The sequence below is a fragment of the Adelges cooleyi genome, unplaced genomic scaffold (genome assembly GCF_023614345.1).
Source record: "Adelges cooleyi isolate 19-005CV unplaced genomic scaffold, UGA_ACOO_1.1 ACOO_flye_CR_arks_rails_tigmint_CR_PRNA_248, whole genome shotgun sequence".
NCBI classification, from domain to species: domain Eukaryota; kingdom Metazoa; phylum Arthropoda; class Insecta; order Hemiptera; family Adelgidae; genus Adelges; species Adelges cooleyi.
Window position 1 is genome coordinate 335,322 of NW_026095913.1, and position 27,329 is coordinate 362,650.

Consider the following 27,329-nt stretch of genomic DNA (forward strand, 5'->3'; position numbering starts at 1 on the left):
ATAAATAAATGAATTCAATCGTTTTATAAAGAGACAACAAAAAAAACTTAAAAATCATAATATAATCAATATGGTTTAATATCTTTGTACATTCATTTACAGCATTGACCCATCAACGACGATAAACCATTGTAATCTAATATATTGTCGTCGTTGATGGGTTAAACTAAATAGCTTTGAAAAGAAACACAATACATCAATAATTACTCAATATTGAAGCACCCTTAAAAAAGTTATTGTAGGTTTGTAAATTATTTATTATATTATTATTTAATTCAACAAAAATTCTTACGCATTATGGCCCGCTTCCAAGTATGTTGTAATTATGGCCATGAAGAACTCTGCAATGTTCAATCGGTTGTCATCTATAACGTACAATACGTTTGGTTAAGAGGTTAATTTTTTATGTCTCTAGATCCACATTAATATTTGAAGTTTTAACCGCTATCATGAAATATTAAGTATGCAACTATAAGACATTTTTTTCTTTATAAAATTGTAAAACCACTCCTTCCTAGTCGCGTTAAAATCATGAAAATGTCTAAAAAGAGAGAAAAATATGTATTTTCCTTGTTCTTAAAATGTAAACCTTAACAGCTAAGAATCTATCTTATCAATAATACCCTAAAACTTATGGGTACGTAAGAAATTAAGCTAATTTCGTTAACGTTGTGCTTTGCAGTATTACCATCGGTATCGAATTTCCATACTATTAAACTACCATCTTCGTTTGGGAAATGATGTTTTGAAAGTTTTTTGAATTCGACTGTACCAAGTAAACCGTTTTTGTTATCGTCGTGTGTATTGAACTGCCATATCAAAAATCTAACTACCGCAGTAGTCAATACACTGCCAGCCTTAGAAATTATTAAAGTAATTCATATTTTAATGCCTCATTAGATTATGTGTAGTGCATAAAAGTCGAATCGTAAATTAAAATTATTAGTATTACTTTTATGTCGACATCTTTATTGTATTCTGCAGACACAACCGATAGCTCTTGCAACTCAAAAGCAGAGGTTCCTATAAAATTAAAATATTATTTTCTATCAAACCATATTCATAGTCAGAGTTAGGAAACATTTTTAAACATAAAATATAATCGATTGAATTTAAATTGTTCCATAAATAAGAAAAGACAACGAACAAAAACATTATTTGTAATTCTTTAAATAAATTATGATTTGTCTAATAGATTAATAGATTTTGATTAATAGATGACAATTAATTAAAAGTAAAATACATAACAAATAGTTTTAAACAATCGCAGCACCAAGTGTGGATTAATTTTTTGTAATAAAAATGATAGATAGGTATAATATAATTTTTTTCTCTATGCTTCATGTAGATAAAAAGTTATTTACCAACTCTGCACAGCAAAATATTGATAGGAATCGACGAGATAATATCAATAATAATAATATTTCCTTACGAATTGATTTGAAATCCAATAGCTGGTCTTCGTGGTCGTTTTTAACTATAGACAACTTTTTGAAAAACTCCTTTATTTTATCAGAGTCAATGTGATCGCCATGTGTTCTGTGATTATTATGTAAATCAATGAGGTCCTGAATCCGATCCACGTCTAGACCTCTGCCCTGAGTACAAGTATTAAAATCGTGTATGTTTAATAAAAGTGTATCTACGGCTAGAGTTTGATTTAAAACCAATGATTATGCTATGATGCGCTATAATTTACAAATATTTTTCATAGACTTGTTAAAATTCCAGCCAAACGCATGTAGCAGTAGCTCTATGTGTAAGTTGTCTAGCCTTTAACCAAACAATATCCTTACTTCTGTTTTTTCTCTCATAAAGCCCAACAAGAACTCCGAAGCGTTGATTGCAACGTCACCTGGAATTGCATTTGAAATTATTAACCTTGGCGACAATATAATAAAAAAACGCTTCGTTAACTCAATTATACTTTTGTCAAATGCGGCTGCTAAACGGTTTTTGTCGGCATCGTCTAGATTAAAAACGTCAATGACTTGTCTTACTTCATTGAAGTCAAGTAGACCATCGTGTGTGCCATTTAGGTCGTATATGTTGAACGCACCCATATAAACTTTTACTTCGTAAGACGATAAAATTGATTCCTATGTTAAAAAAAATAATAAAAAATGCAGTATAATTTTAAACTTATCGATACTTGTTACCCTTATTAGGTACCTTCCACCAGTCATCAAAGCGCTTATCGTAATTGGCCAGAAATACCAAAAGATCTTGTACTTTTTGAGCATAGGTCATACCTATAGTTAAAAAAAAAATGTCAATTGAACCAACCAAGATTGGAGGGCATTAGGTAGAAAAATACTAGAAGACATAGGTATATATATTTTTTTTTATTTAAAAGGGGAGAGGATACCATTTGATTACTACCGAAAAGTTAAAAACCTGTTCAAAGATAGTTTATTACCGTTGTTGTAATTCAAATCCGAAAAATTATTCATGCCGAAATCGTCCACCAATTTTTCGATACCTTCATTGGGAATTTTGCTAATAGGTTTTCCGTGTCCTTTGAAAAAAATAACAATCTTTTGGACTTGATCCTTATTGAGTCCGACGCTCTACATAAAGTATCCCAAATAAAACAACAATAATACTCTTAATTACCGATAGTTGTTTTGTTGCAATTGTATAAATATTATTAATGTTTTATATTAACCTGTGTCACCGTCACGAAGTACAAGGCGCAAAAAATAACAGCACTTTTGAATTGCATGATGGTTTTTTTTTTCCAACACTTGTAGTTCAGTGAGAAATAGGTCTTAGTAACTAAAGTCAGATGAATAAATTTGATTCGATTCGGAGTGCCTTGTATGTATTTGGTGCGATAGGTAAAAACAACGTACCCAGACGTAAAAATGAAAATGTTGTTTTTTATTTTATTTTATTTGCACATAATATTTCAAACAGTTGTTTTCGACCAAACGGCAAAGTTGTGAACACAATGTAGGTATGTAAGTAATTTAATGTTTTCTGGAAAAATACTGAGTATTTACTTGCGTGAAACAAAATAATACCTAATATCTTATTATTTGCTATAGACCGCACAAAAAATGGTGGACGATGAATATTATCAAATAATATTATTCGTTTATATGAACAAGAAAATGTCCGTACACTCACGAAAGACATATGGGATCCTCAATCGCACCCTTCCCCAAAATTCGAGCACTGAACTTTAGAATTACTAGACTGATTTCTTTGATCATAATATCTATAAAAATCGATGAGAAGTAAACCTAGGAAGTATTTTACAGTGCAGTAAAGCCAGACAAAATTAGGAAAACTACTATCAAAATTTAATCTTTATACAGTGAAATTTAGCTAAATTTTACGGCAAACAAGGTCGGGTAATGTTCAAATCAAAAATTTAATTTTAAAATTTTGCAAAGGATCTTATAGCATTAGGTGAGTTTAATTTGACAATAATAATAGAATGTCAGAACATTTTCGTTTTGCTTAATCACTAAGGAATCATCTGATTCGTCTGATTTGAATCGATCGCGCACCTCCCGCTTAGGCCTCTTCACAATATTATCTAGTTACAACATTTTAATAAATACATAAAAAAACAGCATAGTCCAAACCAGCACAGTAATAAATTACCAAAATGGGGTCCAGTGTCCACAGATTTACTTCGAAGCGTTTTGTCGGACTTTGCTTGGTTTAGTTTTTGCTTTGCTCGGACTGAGCTGGTTTATAATTTGCTGGTCTGGACTATGATTAGTTCAGACTATGCTCAGTATCTATGATAGAATCTTGCCATTTCCAAATTCCCATCGAATCGTTTGATTGTGATAAAATCCCCTTTTTTGTTAATAATTGCTTTGACCCAACTTTGCTAACTTCTATTGGACTGATTTATACTGTATTTAGTTTAGACTCTACTGGTTAATACTATGCTTAATTTTGATGGCATTAACTTTATGGTAAAAAAAAAACAATCTTAAGAAAAGTAAATTTCTTTTTCTTTTAAAGATAATGACCCAAATTTCTTTTTGAAAAAAATTATGTTAAAATTCAAACACACCTCAAAAAGACTCATGGGCAGAAATCGTGGCTAATAGAGTTTGAAACGTGTTTCTAATTTGTAATTGTTTGTTTTTTTTATAATTAATAAAATGTTAAAATATTATTCTATTTAAAAATGAATAAAATTTATATATTTTTTATTTTAACCATCTAATTTTTCAAATAAATTCAGACTACGCTGTTTTTTTTAACACTAAATTTAATTTAAATAAAACTTAGCTTTAAAATTAACAGTTTTCATATTAGCACTTAATGTATTAATAATTAAATATTAAGTGTACAATTATTGTGTACTAAACTAAACTTAACACTAAATAAATACTAAAAAAACCATAACTGAATCTAGAAAATATTATTCCCTCACTTTTTCCCTATAGTAAACTATTAAACTGTTCTTGAGAAAACTTATTTTCTTCAAAGGCAAAACACACCAATACTTGGAAAAATGTCTCGCAAAAATTTAAATAAACCAAATGAAACCACGGAGAAAAAAAACATCTCGCAAATAAAAATTTAAATACACCCGGAAACCGTCTAGGCAACAGTTCAAAAACACACGCAAATAAAACTGTAGAACAATTTATCACAAAAAACCGAAAAATATGGGGAAAATTTCCCATTAAAAATCGCACAAAAACCTTGGAGAACATTATCTCTTGAAAATTGAAATCTACCCGCAACTCTAAGGGAATATTTCAAAAACACACAAAAAAAAACCTTTTTTTCCCTAAAATAAAAATATAATGTTTGTTAAAACAAAGTTAAAGTAAAAAAAACGATATCAAAAAAATTTAAAAGCTTTAATTTAAAATTTTTGATTCACTCACACATAGCAATCTAGAAATTAACTGTATTTAACTAGTGTGATCTTCCCCACTTTTATTTATTTTTTTTTTTTTGGGGGAGGGGATGATTTTGTTATACTTTTTTCTTTTATTGTTATTTTTTTCCACTATGCGTTTTTAATATTTTTTAACTAATTTAAGGTAACTAAAATATATCAATTAATGTTAAAAAAGAAACTTAAGACTGTTTTTAGGTATTTTACAATTTATTGTAATAAAAAAAAATACAATAGTTTATAATCTGAGTGAATAATTTAAGTGAATACGGTTTTTTGAAATCGTAAATAGCTTATCAAAAATAACTCAATTACATTGTCTAAAGTCTTTGTTTCCAAGCAGGTAGTTAAATAAACTATTTAAATACAATTATAATAAAACTTTTAAGTTATATGACTAATAGTCGAATTAATTCAAAATTTGTATGGATATTTTACCTTTAGACATACCTAGTACTAAAGAATTCCATTTAGGAGTATCTAGCAATTATTTTAATATTTATGTGTTTAAATTCATATTTAAGTACATACGTGTTCATTTATTATTTGTGAGCAAGGCAGTTTTTTTTTATTAAAAACGACATAGACCGCAAATAAAAGAGTTCTTAAACATCTGTTGCTTATCTATAGCAAATGACAAAGCTGAATAGTTACAAGCTTGAAACTGTTTTCATTCCTCAAGTTTATTTTCGTATAGTAAGTCCTGTGGTAACTCACAAAGACAAATTATTGTAATACAATATTTCCATTACACTATAAAATTATATCGCAAGTACTATTATCAAATATTTTAAAACAGTTTTTTACATCCGAAAATAATAATTTAATACACTGTATCGAAATTTATTATTTAAAATGTTTTCGAAGATCATCATACTGTTTTTTTGGGTGGTATTGTACTTTTTGCAATGTCAAGGTACTGGCCCTAATGAAGAAACACGTGTAAGCATAACGAGAACTTATTATTTATAATTAATAGAAAAATGCTAAGATTCGTGGTTAACTATGTACATAATGTAATACATTTATTAGAAAATGTATTTAATATTTAAACTTTCTTCATTTTCGCATCGAAGTGTTTATTTTAAATGATACTTGCACTTAAAACCCAATTATTGATTACAACAATTAAAATGGCTTTAACTACTATGAAATGTATGGTATTATGCTAACAAAAATTCGCAACCCATATAAAATGCCTAGTAATTAAGTATTTTTTATTTCATTAAAGAAGGATCAGTTTAATTTGCAAATCGTTGTATACAATCTAATGACTAATTCATATTCTTAAAACAATAGCAAATAATAGAAAACATAGTCCGTGACCATTACAAGCCAAATGGTCTAAGCTACAAAGAGTTAAGGCATGTAATTGACGAAGTAACACGGAAAACGGGCGCAAAGGGAAATATCCCCAGCCGTGATCGATTGGAAAAGAGATTAGAAGGTAATAAATATTAACATAATATTCAATAAATGTGTCGATAAAATGTACAAATCTATTGAAAAGACATTTCAACAATCAAATCTATCATTTGTATAATGTATAACTTGTAAACTAGATAAATAACTGACAAAATATGAGACCTTTTTTCGATGATGTACAAAAGAAATTCAGAATCAAAAAAAAAAAAAAAATACAAATCTCACTAAGAACGTACAGTTAAATATTACATCATTGTTCTTTCGTTATAATAATTAAAAATGAAAATATTATGCTAGTGTGAAACAGTATGACTCTCCACTCCCCTTTGCTGTTAAATTTGCCTAATGTTATTTTTAGCTTCGATGCTATTGGTTTTACAATGATGTGGGCTTTTTTTTGTCTGTTTACACTTTTTTAACGCTGGACCAATTCCTTCGAGTAGCAACTCTACAAATGACAAATTTCATCTAGTTGGTACTTGGGTGGGAGAAGGGGGAGTAAAAGTTGAAAAAGTTTATTTATCACGGTTGAAAAAAAAAACCATACTAGTTTTAAGTTAGAACTTTTACTGGCTATAATTTCAACAAAAAAAAGTCCCCACAAATCAATAGTCTGAAATTTAAATTACATCTATATCCCTCAGGGGGTTGCAAGTTGTTTTTTTGGGTTTTTTAGCCGTAGTTTTAGGACCTTTAAGTCGAAAATTTGTCAGGAGTTAGAACTCATGTGTATCCATAACATATTAAACGAAAAAAAAAAATCGGGACTACAGTTTTTCTTTAATTACTGTTAAACTGTGTTTTTCGCAGATTTTGTATATTTTGACATAAACACCTTAAATCTTAAAAAAAAATTATCTCAAGATGATTTTATCACTTTTATTAATAATAACTCCTGTAGACCTGTGACCTCTCCGTCCTCTCTATGCTTTGATTATATTATGCCTCGATCCTACTGTACTAGTCCTCTCGGATAAAATCACTTTCAACATAACGCTTTGATGCTTATTTGTAAATACAGCACCTCAATTTAATACTTTCCAACTTTGCTGGTTTATACTGTGCTTGATTTGGACTGTACTGGCATGGAAATACCAACTACCGATATGCATCAAAGCGTTTTTTCGAAAGTGATTTTTATCACTTTCAGTTGTAATAATTCCTGTAAAGCTGTGACCTCCCCATGTCCACTATGCCTCGACCCAACCCCCCCCCCCACTGTACTGGCTTTTTAAATATATATTTATTGTTTTGTTCTTTCAGTCGATACATATTCAAAAGCCGAAGTTGTAAGCATCGTCCGATATATTGTAGGTGACGATAGTATGACGGTAAATAAAAAAGTACAATACTAATTACAGCTTAAAGGTTAGTTGTTTTTAAGAGGGATTTTTAAATTTCAATTATTCTGTGTAAAAATGGTTTAATTTATTCTTGTAAGTATAACAAGTACTTAATATTTATGATTATTAAAAAATCTGAGATTTTTGCTGTTATGTGCAAAATGTATGAATTGAATGTATGTAATGAATTACTGTTTAGAAAAACATTTTTTTTTTTTGCTAAAAAATTTTTTAATTGTAAATTTGAATACACATTTTAACGTCTGTTCTTATTCTGATAACAACAGGAATTGGTAAGAGAATTATTCGAAAAAAATCAATATCCATCTAGGATAAACTTTGTACATTTAGGTTATATGGTTCAAAGTGTAAGAATGGCAAAGGGTATGGATACACCCACTGATAATACTGCCCAATTGAAAATGGATATAATAAACAATAGAAGTAATAAACAATAGAAAAATATTCAATAAATATGTTGAGAAAATATTCAAAAACTATTAAAAAGACATTTTAAAAACAAATTATTAATTGTACAACTATAAAATATGATATGATTTTTTTATAAAAATGAAATGTATTATGTAATTTTACATTATTATTTTGCAACTACAATAATCTTCTGCAAATAGATGACATTTTCTCAAAATATTTGCTGTTGAATTAGCCTGATTCGTTTGATTAAAAAATGTATAATACTTTCAGAACGCATGTTTCATACTATGGACGAATCTGATATCATTGACTTCATTATCAATAATTTAAATTTTTGATTATATTATTAACTGTTATCAAATGAATGCATGTATGTACTAAGTAATATGTCACATAAAAATGTAGTTTTGATTGATTAATAAATCATTTTGCTCTTACATTTACGTTAGTATTTATTTTATTACATGTAAAATATTAGCTTTTGTAAACCGTAAAAGCTATTATAAAACCTACAGTGCAAACTGTGTTGTTGATGTCCTGCATTATCTGTTAACAAAACCCCTCCAAAAAAAAGATAATTATTGGGTAATTTTTTATAGGAATAGAGTTCCAGGCAGCAGTCAGTATTAGAAATGTTAAACTGTTAGTTGGGTTTTCGATGTCATCACAAATTTTAAGTTAAATACTTAAAGTTAAATTTGTATCAATAATGTTGCTAAAAGTTTCCCAGTTTGTGTTTTTATTTGTTGAAGTTACCGGATTGGTGCGGATTGGAGGATTGGTATTTAAAGCAAGAAGGACCGGAGAGTGATCAGAACAAGGGTCGAATATATTTTTAATTGATTTTTTAATGTTACTTGGCATGTTAGAAACAAAAATGTCCAGGATATCAGGAAATTTCTTGTTTGATGTTGGCCAGTAAGTTGAGCAGTGAGGAGTAATTGAGTATTTTTAGGCATGGATTCTTGGTTTAAACACATGCCTTTAGAGTTATGGAGTGACAATCCCAGTTAGTATTTTTTGCATTTATAACTTTCCGTGAGAACACAGCTGAACGACTCGTATTGGACTATTAAATAAAAACCAGACTTCAAGTTATTATAATTTATCCGACAGCATCGAGCACGCTGAACTGAATTGTTAAGTTTCCAGGCACTGCGTATAAGCTTTTCAAGGAACCGCGTCTAGATCCAATTATTCTATTTATCCAACAGCATTAGTATACGCTCAATATAATTGTTGAGTACCAAAGGCTGCGTTTTTAAGCTCCCTTGGGTGACGTATTTAAATTAGCTCTTATCGGACTGTTTGAAATAAAAACGAGAAATATTATGTAGATAAAAAAAAAATAATTAAAGACAAATTTGTTTGTGTTGTCGAAACAAGTACATATACACTGAGATGAGTAAAAACAAAAAAAAAATTGTGAAAAATTGAGATCACATTGTATAAAAACAATATGAAAAAAAACATTCAGTTATTAAATAAACCCAGTGGGATATTGACTGGTTCATGATACAAGAATCACCCTGTATGGTTAAAGACTGGACGACTGTGGGTTTATTACAACAGGTTATTAAGGGGAGCGTTGACGCTTTCGTTCAGCGCTAATGAGTGGAGCTATGGTGTACGTCATTTTCTAGTTCTCTGATTGGTCTACTCAGTATATAAGTATTTTAATTTTATTTTACGTTATTTGTATGTAACATCTTATAGTCTAAGCAAGTATATCGTGTGCATACAATTATGAAATATCAATGAATCATATTACATTTATTAAATAAAATAATATAGAATGTTTACACAGTGGTAACAGCTTATAGTAGTTTAATTCTTCCCCCAATTGAAGAATTAAATTTTTCAAGTATTATTATTAACAAAGAGAATATTTGTAAATAACAAATGCTCTAGGCATGTCAGATTTTTTTTCATTAGTATTTTTCAAAAATCGTGTAAGCGATTTTTTTATTAATATATTCTAAAAATTATGGCAAATTATTTTAGTCTACGTGTACATGTATAAAGTTATAAAATAAAAAGCCACGTTGGCACATTTTGATATCAAGTGGTCAATACATATTTGTCATAATAAGAAAGGCAGATATACACAATATTATGTTAATTAATCCAGCTAATAAATGAGTATTTCGATGGAAGTACAATTTTAAATAACCCTTATTGCAACCTTATCCTCTTCGCCGTATGCGAAGCCCAAATTGTAGAACCAATTGTTTAAAATTTCATCAACGTAACAATCGATTTCGTTTACTATATATTCCACCATAGTCGTTTCCTGGGTTATAATCTGGTTTATCTTTTTGCACTTAAAATCTTCATACAAATTCGACCTAGTCCATTCTGCGTGTTTTGGAATATCGCAATGCTGGTAGGTATAGTTGTACACGTTTTCCCTGTATACATCCGACATAAATTTGCTTATGGATTTTATTTCCAGATCGATCACGTTCACGTCGATAGCGTGTGCGGACAATTTTGATGACGTTTCCGGTCCTACAGTTGAAGTATACTGGGTCAATCTCTCGGTGGCGATCATAACACTATGTTTAAATTTTGATTGTGGAACTAGCGAAAACATGAAGAACAACGCGTCTTTCATGCATTTAAACCTCGATGACACGCTGTGGAGTTTGATCAGAAGCAAACGAAAACAATCGTAATACTTTTGATGTGAGGGGTCGTCATATTTTTCTTTTCCGCATACCCATATAAAACGTTGAATGAGAGACTTGTACATATAAATTATCTCGCTGTACTTACACATGAGCAATCTCCAGATCTCCTTGTATCTTTCTAGTACGTTGGATTCGTCGACCGGATTCCGGTTCGATGATATGGCTTCGAGTATTACTGACGTGGCATCCGAGATATCATTGTCATGTTTTAATCGAATTTTAACATTGTGCATGCCATCCCGCCATCCCGAATGACGCACCAAAATGTTTAATATATTAGCTAGTTCCGATTTTTGTAATTGGTGTGTATCATCTGGCACAACGCTTGTAAAACAAAATAAAGCAACCCAAACTAGTATTGAAAACGACGTTTGCGAATGCATTGTCATAGCGACTAATTAACAAACACGGCAGCACGACACAGTGTTAACAATTCTAATGAAATGTTTAATAATTACATTTTTATTTAAGCACACACCATATTGTTCGCATCGGTCTTTTGATTTATACGCTACGTCTCGCTTATTTATTAATTTAAACGAATTTTTAGTTGACACGGTGACAGCGGCATGAATCCGTAAATTTATATGTTTTCAATATTTTTTATGTATTAATAAAGTGGGTTACAAGGTATAAACAATACTAAAGAGCAAATCCCCATGGGCTAAGTCACTATCTCGCTTCTGTAACCATTTAGTATTAATAGATACAACATACTAGTATTGTAACAACACAGAATTAAAATTACAATAAATGAATAATGTTTACAAAGTGGTAACACCTTATAATAGTTTGATTTTTCCCTCAATAGAATAATTTTAATACTAGAGTCTTAAATGACAATGAGAATATTTATAAACAACAAACGCTAGTGGTGTATCATATTTTTTTTTTTAATATGAGAGTCTTATACTTACTAATAATCTCACCGTACTTACACTTGACCAAAGTTCAGATTTCCTTGTATCTTTCTAGGACGCTGGATTCGTCGACTTCCTTGCTCTCAATTCTACCACTGAACTTTGGAATCACTAAACGGATTTCTTTGATCATAAAATTCGAAGAAAAGTTTACATACGAAGGTACTTTGTCAGTCAAAATAAGGAACACTACTATCAATTTTATCTTACATAAACTGTGCTGGATTCTTATTATTTCCTGATTTCCATCGAATCGTTTGATTTCAATAAAATCAGTAAAATCATAAATTATCCCAGCATAGTATAAAACCGAGCACAGTCCAAACCAGCACAGTAAGAAATTACCAAATTGGGGGCCAGTATTTACAAATTCGCATGGAAGCGTTTTGTTGATTGTAATTTTATTTCTACCTCTAAGTCACAGGTCTTATTATTTTGGTTTATAAACGAGCTACATGATTAAATACTGGTTCCCTGTTTCAAGAACCTTACATCATATGCCAAATTATATAGTTTAGACATCATTCATTATTTAGTTTACAACTAGTTTAGGTATATTTTCAGTTTTTCTAGACCTGGGATTATATTTTTGCATATAATATTATTATATATATATGATACCCAAAAAATAATAATTATTCTCTAACTATTGAACCATGCGATTTGCTGTAAGAAACAGATGTCTAAGAACGTTTTTTATTTGCGTTGTCTGGGATTCTTAATACACGCACTACTGTTATTTTTTTATGTACTTACCACATTTGAAACTGTTTACTCATGTGCAAAATATATGCATCAATTGTTAATGTTAATCGATAATGCACCATTTAAAAAATATTTCGTAGAATTTCACTTTACAATTGGCCAAACCAAAAAAACGTTCGAAATGACGTTGTTTTCTTTCACATATATTTTTTACGCCAATTTTTAAAAAAACATGTTTTCGAAACAAATTTTGCCTCTTAATTCAATGATTACACACAAATGGTTTATAATTACAAAAAAACATAGCATAAATTTGTAAATTTTAATACTATTAAATGTTTTTGTAAGATGTTCGGTTAAAATAAATTCCGTTTAGGAGTCTAGCAATTTATTATATAATACGTGTTGATTGTTCAACAGTGCACACGTGATCATTTGATATGTCTAAATATTAGGTACGGCCGTTTTTTTTTTAAATATTGTTTTCTCAAGTCGTTACATTTTAAAATGACGTTACCTACACATTGTGGGACACTTGTATACACAAAAAATTATGCATAGATTGTCGAAATCGAAAAAAACCAACAATTTTACATATATTTCAACATAACGTAAACATAAAATTACGGCATTCTATACGTTTTTAAAATTGTTCGAAATATAAATGGAATATTTTTAAGACGTAGTACTACCAATAATCCAAAATCATAAAAAAAACCTTCCCTAGATAAGGTGGATCCTTTTTCGTTATTCCAAATTTTTAGCTGAAGCTTTAAGGATTAAGTGTTGAAAATTAGACCGTAGGTAAATCTAGAGGAATCTATTCATAAGTTTCTTTATTTTCCAATGTAAGTACAGTACTAATTGTGTTTCGCGTCCTGCATTATCTGTTATCTTATATATCAATATATCTAATGAAATATCGGTTTAGTACAGAAAGTGAGAAATTTAAAAATAGGCGTTGTAAACAGAACCCGGAGAAATGAGGGAACCTTAGTACACTCGTTGTAGTCCATTGGTTAATTTATAGTTATAATAATACATTGTACACAATATATTCAAAATAAACTATATTTAACAGCTGAAACATACTGAAATAAAGTTTTATTTTGAAGCAAAATATGTAAATGCTTCAGTATGCGGGTCAAGTTTTTTTATGAAGCGATTTTATTCCACCTATACACAAGGAAACTGTATGTCTCTTGAACCTCTCTCTGGAAAAACTCTCCCCTCAACTATGTCCAATTTGACAAATCAAATATCACCTATAATTTTCAGTGGCCTAAATAAATAACTCCATAGCTGAATATTTCACCACTAGAATGCGCTAAGAAAATTGGCAATTGTACTTATATACATTGTTTCAAATAGCTTTCACTGCCCTAAAATTTCATTTTATGGAGTTAATCAGTTTGGCTTCTGAGCGCCTCATATAAAATTGTGGATTCATGCCGCTGCCAACGTGTCATTAAAAAGAGCGTTTAAATTATGAACAAGCGGGACGTTGCGTATAAATCAAGAGGTCGATATGAATATTACTGGCAAATAGACATGGCACGTGATTAAATAATAAAAATGTAATTATTACAATTACTCATCAATTTTTTTAACAGTGCTTCCTTCTGTTTATGTTTTTCATCGAACCGTGCTACCGTGTTTTGCGTTTGAGTCGCTATGAAAATCAATTCGCAAATGTTGATTTCAATACTAGCTTGGGTTAGTGCACTTTGTTTTAACCGCGTTGTGACGGTTTATATGACCAAATTACAAAAAACTGAACTCGCCAATAAATTAAACATGTTGGTGCGTCATTCAGGATGGAAGGATGGCATGCACAACGTTAAAATTCTAATAAATAATGGCACAGATATCTCGGATCCTATGTCCGTAATACTCGAAGCACTGTCGCCGAACCGCAATCCTTTCAACGAATATAACGTCCAGGAAAGATACAAGGAGATCTGGACTTTGCTCATGTGTAAGTACGGTGAGATTATTTATAAGTACAAGAATCTCATTCAACGTTATATATGGGTTTGCGAAATCGACAAAGGTGACGGCTCTTCTCATCGAAAGTATTACGATTGTTTTCGTTTGCTTCTGATCAAACTCCACAGCATGTCATCGAGGTTTAAATGCATGAGAGACGCGTTGTTCTTTATGTTTTCGCTAGTTCCACAACCGAAACCTAAGCATAGTATAATGATCGCCACCGAGAGATTGACCCAGTATACTTCAACCGTAGGACCGGAAACGTCATCGAAATTGTCCGCACACGCTATCGACGAGAACGTGATCGATTTGGAAGTAAAAGCTATAATCAAATACAACTTGAGGGTATATGACGAGAACGTGTATAGTTTTATTCATCGAAATTGCTGCTTTCCGAGACAGACAGAATGGGCGCATATATATTTTATTGATTTTGATAACAAGAAGTCCAACAAGTTGATACCGCAGGAAATGACTATTCTGGAATATATAGTAAACGAAATCGATTGTTTTGTTGATGAAATTTTAAACAATTGGTTCTACAATTTGGGCTTCGCATACGGCGTAGAAGAAAACGTTACCATAAGGGTTATTTAAAATTGTATTAGTATCGAAATACCGGTTTATTTTGTAGATTAATCAATATACAGTTGTGTATATTGGCCTCTTTGTTTCAAACAACTTGATATCAAAACGTATCAACGTGTCATTTAATTTTATAACCATATACATGTACGCGTATACTAAAATAATTTGCCATAATTTTTGGAATATATTAATAAAAAAAATCTGATATACCAATAGCATTTTTTATTAACAAATGTTCTCTTTGTTAATTAAGACTTAAAAATTTAAATTCTTCTATTGAGGTAAGAAACTCTGTTACCACTCTGTAAACATTATTTATTTTACTTCAAATTTGATTTTGCGTTCTAACAATAACTTATTAATTTATTACTAATAATTAATTAATTTATAGTTTATAAGTTTCTGTTGAATTGTTGTATAATGTTTACTTCACTGATGTACAAATATGCATGTATATGTATATATATATATATTAGACTATATTAGACTAGTGGTTAAATGAGGTTTTTGCAAATTTTAATGAGTACACCCCCCAAGAGGGCTCTAAATATAAATCCAATTTTTATTTTGTATCATTTTTGTGCTTACTGACCATGAAAACCCCCAATTAACGAGTTTTGAGCGTCCTAGAAAGATACAAGGAAATCTGAACTTTGGTCAAGTGTAAGTACGGTGAGATTATTAATAAGTATAAGACTCTCATATTAAAAAAAAAAATATGATACACCACTAGCGTTTGTTGTTTATAAATATTCTCATTGTCATTTAAGACTCTAGTATTAAAATTATTCTATTGAGGGAAAAATCAAACTATTATAAGGTGTTACCACTTTGTAAACATTATTCATTTATTTTTATTTTAATTCTGTGTTGTTACAATACTAGTATGTTCTATCTATTACTAAATGATTACAGAAGCGAGATAGTGACTTAGCCCACGGATATTTGCTCTTTAAAATTGTTCACACGTTGTAACTCACTTTACTAATACATCAAAAATATGAAAACCCTACAAATTTACGGATTCATGTCGATTCTGCTGTCACCGTGTCAACTAAAAATTCGTTTAAATTAATAAATAAGCGAGACGTAGCGTATAAATCAAGAGATCGAACAATATTGGCAAATTTTCTTGGTGTGTGCTTAAATAAAAATGTAATTATTTAACATTTCATTAAAATTTTTAATACTTTGTCGTGCTGTCGTGTTTTGTTTATTAGTCGCTATGATAATGCATTTGCAAACGTTGTTTTCAATACTAGTTTGGGTTACTTTACTTGGTTTTACAAGCGTTGTGCCGGATGATATATACCAATTACACAAATCGGAACTAGCTAATATATTAAACATGTTAGTGCGTCATTCGGGATGGCGGGATGGCATGCACAATGTTAAAATTCGATTAAAACATGACAATGATATCTCAGATGCCACGTCAGTAATACTCGAAGCCATATCATCGAACCGGAATCCGGTCGACGAATCCAACGTACTAGAAAGATACAAGGAGATCTGGATATTGCTCATGTGTAAGTACAGCGAGATTATTTATACATACAAGGCTCTCATTCAACGTTTTATATGTGTTTGTCAAATCGAAAAATATGACGACCCCTCACAACAAAAGTATTACGATTGTTTTCGTTTGCTTCTGATCAAACTCCACAGCGTGTCATCGAGATTTAAATGCATGAAAGACGCGTTGTTCTTTATGTTTTCGTTAGTTCCTCAACGAAAATTTAAGCATAGTGTAATGATCGCCACCGAAAGATTGACCCAGTATACTTCAACTGTAGGGCCGAAAACGTCATCAAAATTGTCCGCACAGGCTATCGACGTGAACGTGATCGATCTGGAAATAAAATCCATAACCAAATATATGTCGGATGTATATAGGGAAAACGTGTATAACTATACCTACCAGCATTGCGATATTCCAAAACTCACAGAATGGACTAGGTCGAATTTGTATGAAGATTTTATGTCCAAAAAGAGAAACCAGATTATAACCCAGGAAATGACTATTGTGGAATATATAGTAAACGAAATCGATTGTTACGTTGACGAAATTTTAAACAATTGGTTCTACAATTTGGGCTTCGCATACGGCGAAGAGGATAAGGTTGCAATAAGGGTTATTTAAAATTGTACTACCAACGAAATACTGATTTATTAGCTGGATTAATTAACATAATATTGTGTATATCTGCCTTTTTGATTAAGACAAATGTATATTGACAACTTGATATCAAAACATATCAACGTGTCATTTCATTTTATAACTATGTACATGTACACGTATACTAAAATAATTTGCCATAATTTTTGGAATATATTAATAAAAAAAATCTGATATACCAATAGCATTTTTTATTTACAAATGTTCTCTTTGTTAATTAAGACTTAAAAATTTAAATTCTTCTATTGAGGTAAGAAACCATAAGTTTTTACCACTCTGTAAACATTATTTATTTTACTTCTAATTTGGTTTTGTGTTCTAACAGAAACTTATTCGTTTATTACTAATAATTTATTTATTTATAGTTTATAAGTTTCTGTTGAATTGTTGTTTAATGTTTACTTCATTAATGTACAAATATGCATGTATATGTATATATTAGACTATATTAGACTGGTCGTTAAATGAGCTTTTTGCAAATTTTAATGAGTGCACCCCCCAAGAGGGCTCCAAATATAAATCCAATTTTTTTTTTGTATCATTTTTGTGCTTACTGGCCCTGAAAACCCCCAAGTAACGAGTTTTGAGGGATTACAAAAAAAAAAAATTTCAGGCGGCCATTTTGGTTCCGCCATTTTATTCAATTGTAACTTATATGGGTTTACTTTTATAAAAGCCAAAAAAATATACTTTTAGTGAAGTAGTACATTTTATTTTGTCGCTAGATGTTCTTCAACATATTTATTGTGATAAAAATCAGTTTGGGTCTAGAGTAACTAGTAAATAGTAACTAGTAGAAATCAACGTTTGCGTATGCATTATCACGGTAAAACGACGCGCGACAGTGTTAAAAATTGTAATAAGATGTTTAATAATTCATTTTTTTTATTTAAAAACACCTCAAGAGTATATGCCTGTATTGTTCGCATCGGTCTCTTGATTTATACGCTACGTCCCGTTTATTTATTAATTCAAACGCATTTTTAATTGACACGGTGACAGCGGAATCGACATGAAGCCGTAAATTTATATGTTTTCAATATTTTTTATGTAATAATAAAGTGGGTTACAAGGTATAAACAATACTAATGAGCAAATCTCCATGGGCTAAGTCACTATCTCGCTTCTGTAGCAATTGAGTAATAGAAACAACATTTTTTTTATAAAAAAGTTATATAATTTATAGTTGTACAATAAATGATAGACTCTATTATACATTTTTTTTTACTGTAGTCCACAATTCAGTGCTATAAAAATGCAAAAGCTAACCGTTTTTCTTTAGGCCCTTAAATAATAATTTAATTACCAAAAAATGAGCACTGCACACCTAAGAGGCATGGAATAAAAATCACTTCGAATAAACGAACAATTCATTTTATAGTGTCATATTCATGAAATGCAGTTAATGTAGAAATTACAAATATTAAATACAAAAAAACATTTAATCATTTGCACACAAAAGTTTCTTGTAAATGTATAATAAAATGGGAACTTAACATTTCCCCACTTTGCACCGGGTTTTTTTTCTTTTAAATGTATTATAAATTATATTTTTTTAAGCAGATAGTAAGATTAGTGTTTGGAAAGTCGTTGTTATGTTTGTTTTACAATCAATCTCTGTCTAGAGTTTACACTCTGTGAGTTTTTTATTGGTTGGTTATTATTATTGGAATCTAATATTTTTTGTGCCAAAGTGGCAAATTGATATTTATTTCACTTATTGAGCCAAAGGGGCTATTGTTTAATTTTGTATTATTTATTTATTGCAGTTTTTTTTATATATTTAATTTTTTATTGATTTATGATTTCTATACACTTTGTGATAACTGCACTCTAGTAAATTTGTTTATTTATTATTTGGTAGCTTAAGTTTATCACCTGTTACCTGTTTGCTCATAGTTTAAATTTGATTAGGTAAAATGTTTAATGTGTTTGTAGTAATGGATAATAACAGATAAGAATTTAGAGCCATACTATAGCAGGTATAGTTTAGACTACAGCTGAGTTATAAAAACAAACTTCGTGTATTATATTGTTATCAGTTGACAGTTTCATATCACTCAAATATTCTTATTGGAATTTCACCATAGATTTGGTCGGATAAAGAAATTATTCGAATAAATCATCAATTCTGGTCATACATTTATGCATGCAATATAAAATACACATAAAAACATCAATCTTTTCATTATTTGTATAATATCAATAGTTTTAAAATTAAATCAGTTGTTGTCCTTGTCCACAAGTGACATACGTAAATATGTATAATTATATGAAAATATAATTATTAAAAAACATTTTGCTATTATGAAATTGTTTACATTAAATTTACTGCACTTTAAGGAAGTAAAAAATAATCATACAACAATGTCGTAGATAGATGATTATATTTTGTTTTAAGTCACACAATTATAAACTCCTACAATTATTTTGCTGTCAACTCTTAGGCGACAATTTTGGTTATTTTTAAATAAATAAGTTTTATAAATATAATATATATATTTTTTAACTTAAACATTAACGTATACAGTTGAAAATATTAAAAAAAACCACAATATCAATTTCGAGTAATTACATTAAAAATATTGGGTTGCCTGCGTAACTCTTATGTTTGAATTTTTTATGGGGGGGTGGGCGCCCTTGCTAGTCCCTAATATATTGGTTTAATTAATAAGACCCGTGTATAATAGCAAATGTTATATTTTACTCACAAGTAGTTGCTTTTATAACTGCACTGGGTAGATGTAGTGTAATTCATTCGTTCAACCTTTAATAATAATATGGTTTGTAATGAAAAATTAAGTTAAACCTAACACTCGAAAACTTGGGAATTTTTGATAAAAAAAAAAGAACTAACACTGACTACATAATGCGATTAGTTTGATTTATCCGTCGAAAGATCACAAAAATACTAAAATAATTACTACTATTGAGATACGTAGTTATACTTTTTATATCTTGAAATTATTATATCTGATAATATAAGACTATGGCTTAATATAGCATGCCGACGTACTCGTTGTGCAAGTCTGCCATCAATTCTTGCATACTATCGTTGCTCCAGCACATAAACTTTTGCACTTCAGCCGCGTTAGCCGGCCGACAGTGTGGCACGGGGCCTTGGTTCATCAACGAAATTCTCAGTTCTTGCATTTTCTAAAATCAGAGACAAAAAAACATGACGTAATTTTCGAAAAACATTTTTACAAGATAGTCAGCTAAAGCTAGAAATTAAAAGCCACCCATGAGAACAGTTTTTATTTGGCTCTACTGTAAAAGGTACAAAAATCTGTTGTACCTTTTGGTTCTCACCACATCAAGTTTCGAAATCTTATTTTTCCTCTTTATCTTCGCCTTACCCTCCCAACAAAATGGGATCGGCCACCCTAGTCCTACATCTCGTTTAAACCCCCTAGCTATTCTCATATCACTCTCCATTCCATCAATCCGCCTTTTCTTCGGTCTTCCTCTCTTCTCCTCTACATTCATCTTCATAACAATTTTCACTATATCTGCTTTATTTCGTCTCATAACATGACCAAACCATCTCAACCTATTCTCTCACATTTTCCCCATAGTTGATGCAACTCTTTGACTCCCCCTTTATTTAGTAATTTTTTGTTCTATCCTCCCTAGTCACTCCGCTCATCTTCAAGTTTAGAAATAAGATAAAAAAATCTACTAAAACCCGTCATCGCCCTCTCGAAGCGTTAAGAGTTAATGCTATAAAAATTTTTTAAATAATTTTCATTCACCTTTCTGTTTTGGCTCGACGCTTTTGGATGGTCGACGCAACGTTCCGGATAATGTTGGCCAATAACGCAACCGATTTGTTCTTGGATTTCTTTGGGACACTTCCACGGTTCAAACAAATAACGGCTGGGTAATTCTCTCAGCTCGGGAACGTATTGCCTTGCGAACAAACATAACTCGATGTTTATTTATTGTAATAATGCGAACACCGTTTTTATCTTAATGTTATGTACCTTATGTACTCGCCCGACGGGTCCAATCGCATACCATTGTTGACAGGGCACACGGACATAGGACAGTCCAACAGCTGTTCAAACGTCGAACTGGAAACCCAAATCCAATTTCCAGAACAAACCGCCCAATCGCCGTCCAGTAAATACTTCAAAAAGTGTTTCAACCCTTCGGTCCAACTTATCCAGAGATCTCCTCGAGTCAGAAAACACGCCACCGCGTTCCTCATCGCGTGATGAATCCATCCTTCCTAAATTGAAATTTCATAAATTCCAAAGTATTATTCAACGCCATGTGCCGTGCGCCACTCGTTTCCGTTGGCCTGACACACTGTTTCCTTATTTATTCGTCTGGAGTTTTTACCACATGTCCAATATGGTATAGTTTTAAGAATAAAAAAAGACAAGTGGATGCATTTATATATTATATACCCGTAAAAAGACGACCGTCAAATAAATGTTTTATTAGTATGAAATATTATTTTTACTTTTTTGATTTTCAAAAAAATCAAGTAAGTATATGGTAATTGAAATGAATAAAAATTTGATGTTGAGAACATTAAGATGGTGTTGTGAATAGAAAAAAAAACAAAATGCTACACACTAATAATAATTGGAATTATTAATTGTCTGTAATATAAAAATTATATAACGCTTTTTCAATTTTCTCTTAAACTATAAGAGTTAGAAAGTTGATCCTAATATCGTTCTTTATTTGCCCTAATAAAATGTGCAAACGTTAGTAGGAGCTTGTGTGTGAAATGTTTTGAAATTACAACCCCACAGTTGTTTTTACATTCTGGGGCTTAATAATATTCTTCGGTGTCCAAGCCTTCCCGGCTTCTCCTCCCACCCATCTCCACGATTATTTTTTTATCCCAATTGCGCGACAGCCAGTTTTAACGGATTTTCGAGTGTTAAATTTAAAAATGTAATCAAGTGTTGCAAAATACCTGCTTCAACTGTCTCATCCCGGCGTCGATAAACGGATATCCAGTTTTACCGTTTTTCCAGCAATCCAAAAGCTTTCGGTTGTGACCCTGGTCCAAGTCATTCCACTTTATGGCTATACAAGCCGGATTTTCTTTTACCTTGTTGAAATTTTCGTTGTTCACTGACATCACGTAGAAGTAATCCCTCCAGAGCAGCTGGCTGGTGGCGCTGTATTGGGGCAGCAAGTTTGTTTCGTACGACTGCGTGAACAGCTTGGACAGGTCCCAATAGAATCTGCCGGTCGATAATAATATGACGGGTTCGTTTAATACGACTTTACCACCCCACGCCCGAGTTTCAAGTTTTTTTTTCAATGCTGAAAACGATGGTGCAAAATATCCCAAAGTTATAGCTACTAGAAATTTGCATATTTCAAGTACAAGCAGCTGTGACTTTAAAACTAAGCGTTTCCGCAATTTTTTTTTGCACAATCTTATTCAGTATTGAAAAACAAATTGATTGATAAAAAAAAAAGTGAAATTCGGGCATGGGGTGGTTGAGCCGTTTTGTTCCAAAAGACGGTTGACCGTTTCTTCTTTTTTTTTTGGACCTTACTTTCTGATCGAGACACATCCCAAGCGCAAAGCGGCGCTCATGCTGGACGGCGGTACCAACATTTCGGGAACAATTTGGTTCGGCAAGTAAAACCCCTGGATGAACGAATTGGCTTCGACTTCCAAACGGTTCTGCAGTTGCTCTAAAGCCTTAGTTTCACCGCCGTACCAACGGTTATGCGGATTAAGCACCTCCGGGATTTCCGGATGTATACTAAAGTACTCCGGCGTTAGATCTTTTAGTTCCTGCGGAAAAAAAGGAACATTGGCTCGTTTTAGTTGGCTTAAACCGCTTAACTCATTACAGAGTGTGATCATTTTATCGAGAACCACTCAATACCTCATAGGGTTAAATTAGAAATTCAATTTTTTTTTCCATAATATTTTTATACAACGTGGTTTCAACTTTTCAGAATTTCGTAAGTTCCCCCCCCCCTCCCGACTTAGTTTTTTTGATAGCAACTTTTGAAACATAAACGTTAACGTTTAATTTTGATTAACTTTTTAAATTGAGAATAATGTACTGAACATTTTGACTGGTCGCTAACCAGTTTTGGATAACTATTTTTAAAGTTTCAGTTTTAGGGCAGCAGGAAGGTGGAGTGTGTTTCTTATTAAATCTCATGGGATATTGAGTGGTTCACGATAAAATGATCACCTTGTATAAGGTACGCGCATTGCCTATATAGCTGTGTTATCACCACTGAAGTTGGCCAATTTGAATTTTGGAGATAACGTTTTAATATATTTTATATTTTATCGTGCAAAAGTAAAGTAGCGTTTTTATTTTCCATAAATTGTAGTGAACATGGCTATAGCCATATAGTCCTGACATACAAGGTGTCCCACAAAGATTCGACAAATGAAATAACTTTTGTTCTAGTGCATATTTTTAAGATTTTTTTTTTCAAGTTAATTTATACACATTTTCGCTATAATCGCCATTTTATTAAGAACAATTTGTTGAACATTTTTAATGGTCATCAACCACTTGTGGATTTAAAACAAATTCTTAAAAAAAGTTATTTTGTTTGTCAAATCTTTGTGCGACTCCCTGTTTATTTTTTAGGGCATTCCGTGACGTATTGAGTTCAGTTGCCTCGTACGAAATAACTGGTCGAATTTGGTTAAATTATTTTCTAAAAAAGCGAACCGACCAACCTTGTTGAATTCGTCTAGTATGTCCAACGGGAGTGGCTGGAAAATTACCGATGACCAATCGACGTCGGGCACGGGTAACGGGGGTTGACCGATTTTGCTAACAACAGTCTAGAAGATAAAAAAAAAAAAAAAAAAAAAAACATTAGCCGATTGCCAGTTTAATCGAAGAACTTTCAAAACTACTATGCGCCACACACTTGAAAACTTTCAAAAGTCAATGGTGGAGTGCCTCCGTTTCTTTCGATAATCAGCTTCGGGTCCCATAACGTGTGCGAAACCTTTTCGATCCATTCGATATTGTTCTCCTCGCAAAACGCTTTGACCGATTCGTCTCGACTCTTCCAAATGGGTTCGCAGTCCTAATAATAAATTATTATATTACGACCAGGCGGAACGGACGCGTGTAAAATAATAGGTGTTAATTGTTTTAATCGATTTGTTTACCTGTTCGAAAGCTATCCAGTCCAGACCGACCTGTTGTTGTATTTTTTTGAAAATCGCCAGGGCATTACCTTGCAAAACGTACAAACGTCCGCCGTGCGATTTTAAATTTTCATCTAAATCTCTCAGACTTTCCAGTAAGAAACGCATGCGGTTGTATCCGGTTAGCTCGGGATCTAGTAATTGGAAAAAAATATAAAAAAAATACCAAGAACCCAATCAATTTTTTTTCAAAATGGATTTTAATAATTTTTTTTACTAAAAAGTGACTTACAGTTTTGTGATAAATCACAAAACTGTAACACAAAAGTAACACAACATAAATGTTGTGTACTTGTAATAATAATAATAATAATTTTTATGCAATATTAATTATAAAGGGTTACCGAAAAATAATAAAAGTACCAAAGATATGGTTTTAAAGTTCAGTGGGATTTTACCTGAAAAAACAGCCAGGGGTATTTAAAACATAGAGTAAGTTTAGCTCGGTTTTTTTTTGTCAACCCTATAAAACGATATAGATATTACTTTCTTGAGTAACTGGAATATATATAACATCTCATAACAAATGTCCGAATTAAAATTAGGCCTTGTGTATTCAATGTTTAAAGTTGAGCTTGGATAATCAGCTTTAAATTAACTTATAACTTTGCTGTTCTTTCTACTACTTCACCTTTGTTACTCTAAATTTGTCATCTAAGATCTCCTTTACTATAAAATATAATTAATCTCTTTATATCAGTCTTATCGTATGACCTCAATTATAATAAATAGTCAAATTTGCAACTTTTTATTATATTGTTAAACAGGTAAGAGAAATTCCTGAGAACGAAAATGGGTCAAAATCAACTAACCGGCTTTGCAAACTTTGCGAAGCATCCATCTTATAATATATCATCAACAAGATGATGTTATAGATAAATTTGCAATGATCAATAAAAGAAAAATTGGTTTTAAATTATAACATAATTATTAGTGTTTGGTTTTGTATTATTTTTCATACTAGTACCTATAATAATATATTATCCAAATGAAGGGTGCTCCATACAGACCATTTTTTCAGTCAAAACACATCATTTTCATTTCATTGTACAGGCCTAACCAGTGATTCGATAAGCAATCTAAAAACAGATTTGAATTTGTCATGAAGTTTACTTAGGATCGGTCGAGGTACTTTTTTCAATTTTTAATTTTAACCCTTTCTAAATTTTATTTTAAAATGTTGAAATTTTATAAAATGTTCAAACGTGTTTTATACATAGTAGGAATAAGATATCAAAAAAGTACGTCGACCGATCTCAAGTAAATTTTATGACGAATTCAAATCTGTTTTCATATTACTTATCGGATCACTGTTTGAACCTGTGCGATGGAGCGAAAAATGTACGTTATTTTGACTAAAATGGCTTTTACTCACACACAAAATGATTTAAAATAAAAATAATACCTTGAAGCTTATACAAATTAACCGGTAAATTTATTGACATGATCGAAATTGATTTAAGCCAATTTTTTCTTAAATATTGCCTATACAAAACTCCTTAAAAATGGTCTGTATGGAGCCCCCTTAATGCAGATATTCAGTATATTGGAAGATATTATTTTTATTATAATACAAAGAAAAAACAATACTGAACGAGAAATCTTTAAAATTCGAAAATTCTCTATTCGATAGATTTTTTTTTATTCATTTTTGACTTTTTACTATATTGTTTTTCAGCAACAATTTTTAATTTTGATAAATATCTAAAAATTGTGTAAATTGTACAACACTTAGGAAGTTCAATACAATTAAAATATACATACAATGCTTGGGGACAAAGAAAATAATAACTGGGTTACAATTTTTCTTGATCTTAAATAGTTTAGTGGACTTTATCAACTTGTATGATAAATAAAAAACATAATAGTACAAGTTTAAGTGCAATTAATAACGGGTACAAGATGTTAAAATAAGAAATCGCAAATAAAAAAAAAGGTGTCAAAACTGTTCCCAAATGTTTACCAACTCGAATTACTTGATTTTTAAATTGTTTTAATTTCAACGTACATTCACTATGTTACTATATAAAGTTAAACGCCAAATCAAATGGTGATTATTTGTTGTCACTTAACGTTCAAGTACATTCGGTTGACTCTTGATGTTAACGTCTGTGTCTAATATACGTTTTTAATATTATGAAGTTTCACCTTCGTTTATGATGTCGAATATGAAAACAATGATGAGCTTTCTGCTCCTTTTTGCCGCTTCTGCCAAAGCCGGGTTATCGTGTAGCCGCAACCCATGCCTATACCAGTGCACGCCGACCGACATGTTTAAACACGTGTTATTGGTACTCGGCAAGACGTTAACTGAAATATACGCCAACAACGGTCAATTTCCACGACGTGCTTAGCATGACATCTTAGTGTGCTCCAGGAATAACTACCTACATTTGGGGTCTACACTGATCGTCGGAGACACGATCAAAATATTATTATGCACGGTGTAAAATATAACGGCTTAATAAGTAGTTGGGCTGACATTGTGTAAGCAACAGTCCCCAGTTATCGTGTCCCCGTGTATTAAAATATAATGATGTACAAGTTTTCCCGGTGCACACTATTTGATGTGGGGATGCGACGAAAAACAAAATACTTACCCGGATACGTGGATTATGGACAAGCACAAACGGGTATGCTCGTGGAACTACCGGCGACAAGAACACGGTTTCCACTAATGAGATTGCACGGCCGCCGGTAAGGCATTTAAATAGAAAAAAACGGCAGACCGACCGGGTGGAAGTTCCAGAGCAATGGTGCGGAGGCGGAGGAGAGAATATTGGATAAGGACACGCGGTAAACAATGTGTCGCGCGTCCCGAGGGATGAGAGTGGGAGACCGTTGGATCACGTGTAGTTATTGTATTATGATTATGTAATTAATTATTGAGTTTGCCCGTTCGAACAATTTACACACTCACTCAAGTGTGGGACGAGTGAATTACCTACAGCATCACTAAGGCGTGGGGTGCAAAATTTTCGGTTGAACTTTAC

The 27,329-nt window shown here is 31.4% G+C and overlaps 3 protein-coding genes across 16 annotated transcripts; 1 reads left to right on the forward strand and 2 right to left on the reverse strand.

Moving 5' to 3' along the window:
* Positions 1-79: 79 nt before the first annotated feature.
* LOC126837345 (uncharacterized) lies at positions 80-12,725 on the reverse strand. 14 transcript variants are annotated; one of them, XM_050571230.1, is made up of 10 exons: positions 12,455-12,725; positions 2,669-2,982; positions 2,420-2,570; positions 2,173-2,252; positions 1,928-2,099; positions 1,797-1,855; positions 1,433-1,598; positions 953-1,023; positions 689-857; positions 80-365 (listed from the first exon to the last, which is right to left on the reverse strand). In XM_050571230.1, the coding sequence occupies exons 2-10, from the start codon at positions 2,723-2,725 to the stop codon at positions 289-291; spliced, it is 1,002 nt and encodes a 333-aa protein (XP_050427187.1). In that variant the 5' UTR covers positions 2,726-2,982; positions 12,455-12,725; the 3' UTR covers positions 80-288. The 14 variants fall into 14 exon arrangements, with proteins under 14 accessions (XP_050427187.1, XP_050427188.1, XP_050427185.1 ...); XM_050571231.1 differs by having other exon boundaries at positions 80-541; XM_050571228.1 differs by having other exon boundaries at positions 80-857; positions 2,669-2,778.
* Positions 5,511-8,528, forward strand: LOC126837347 (uncharacterized). The gene is made up of 5 exons (XM_050571235.1): positions 5,511-5,824; positions 6,182-6,329; positions 7,571-7,638; positions 7,938-8,094; positions 8,356-8,528. Exons 1-5 carry the CDS (start codon positions 5,738-5,740, stop codon positions 8,421-8,423), a joined length of 528 nt encoding a protein of 175 aa, XP_050427192.1. The 5' UTR covers positions 5,511-5,737; the 3' UTR covers positions 8,424-8,528.
* A 7,322-nt stretch (positions 12,726-20,047) lies between the features above and the next one.
* Positions 20,048-27,004, reverse strand: LOC126837317 (cryptochrome-1-like). Its single transcript, XM_050571176.1, has 10 exons — positions 26,937-27,004; positions 26,485-26,646; positions 24,298-24,470; positions 24,051-24,212; positions 23,854-23,961; positions 22,694-22,938; positions 22,099-22,372; positions 21,149-21,396; positions 20,918-21,074; positions 20,048-20,318 (listed from the first exon to the last, which is right to left on the reverse strand). The coding sequence occupies exons 2-10, from the start codon at positions 26,606-26,608 to the stop codon at positions 20,157-20,159; spliced, it is 1,653 nt and encodes a 550-aa protein (XP_050427133.1). The 5' UTR covers positions 26,609-26,646; positions 26,937-27,004; the 3' UTR covers positions 20,048-20,156.
* Positions 27,005-27,329: the final 325 nt, after the last annotated feature.

Excerpts from the sequence above, each read along its gene's own strand:
- LOC126837347 (XM_050571235.1), top strand. The coding sequence starts at position 5,738 with ATGTTTTCGAAGATCATCATACTGTTTTTTTGGGTGGTATTGTACTTT. Across the intron at positions 5,825-6,181 it reads GCCCTAATGAAGAAACACGT|CAAATAATAGAAAACATAGT; the intron begins GTAAGCATAACG and ends TTAAAACAATAG. Across the intron at positions 6,330-7,570 it reads ATTGGAAAAGAGATTAGAAG|TCGATACATATTCAAAAGCC; the intron begins GTAATAAATATT and ends TTGTTCTTTCAG.
- LOC126837317 (XM_050571176.1), bottom strand. The coding sequence starts at position 26,608 with ATGTCGGTCGGCGTGCACTGGTATAGGCATGGGTTGCGGCTACACGAT. Across the intron at positions 24,471-26,484 it reads ATTCGACATCATAAACGAAG|ATCCCGAGCTAACCGGATAC; the intron begins GTGAAACTTCAT and ends TCCAATTACTAG. Across the intron at positions 22,939-23,853 it reads TACTAGACGAATTCAACAAG|GAACTAAAAGATCTAACGCC; the intron begins GTTGGTCGGTTC and ends TTTTTTCCGCAG.
- LOC126837345 (XM_050571228.1), bottom strand. The coding sequence starts at position 2,725 with ATGCAATTCAAAAGTGCTGTTATTTTTTGCGCCTTGTACTTCGTGACG. Across the intron at positions 2,253-2,419 it reads GGATTTGAATTACAACAACG|GTATGACCTATGCTCAAAAA; the intron begins GTAATAAACTAT and ends TTTTAACTATAG. Across the intron at positions 1,856-1,927 it reads AGCAGCCGCATTTGACAAAA|GTGACGTTGCAATCAACGCT; the intron begins GTATAATTGAGT and ends ATGCAATTCCAG.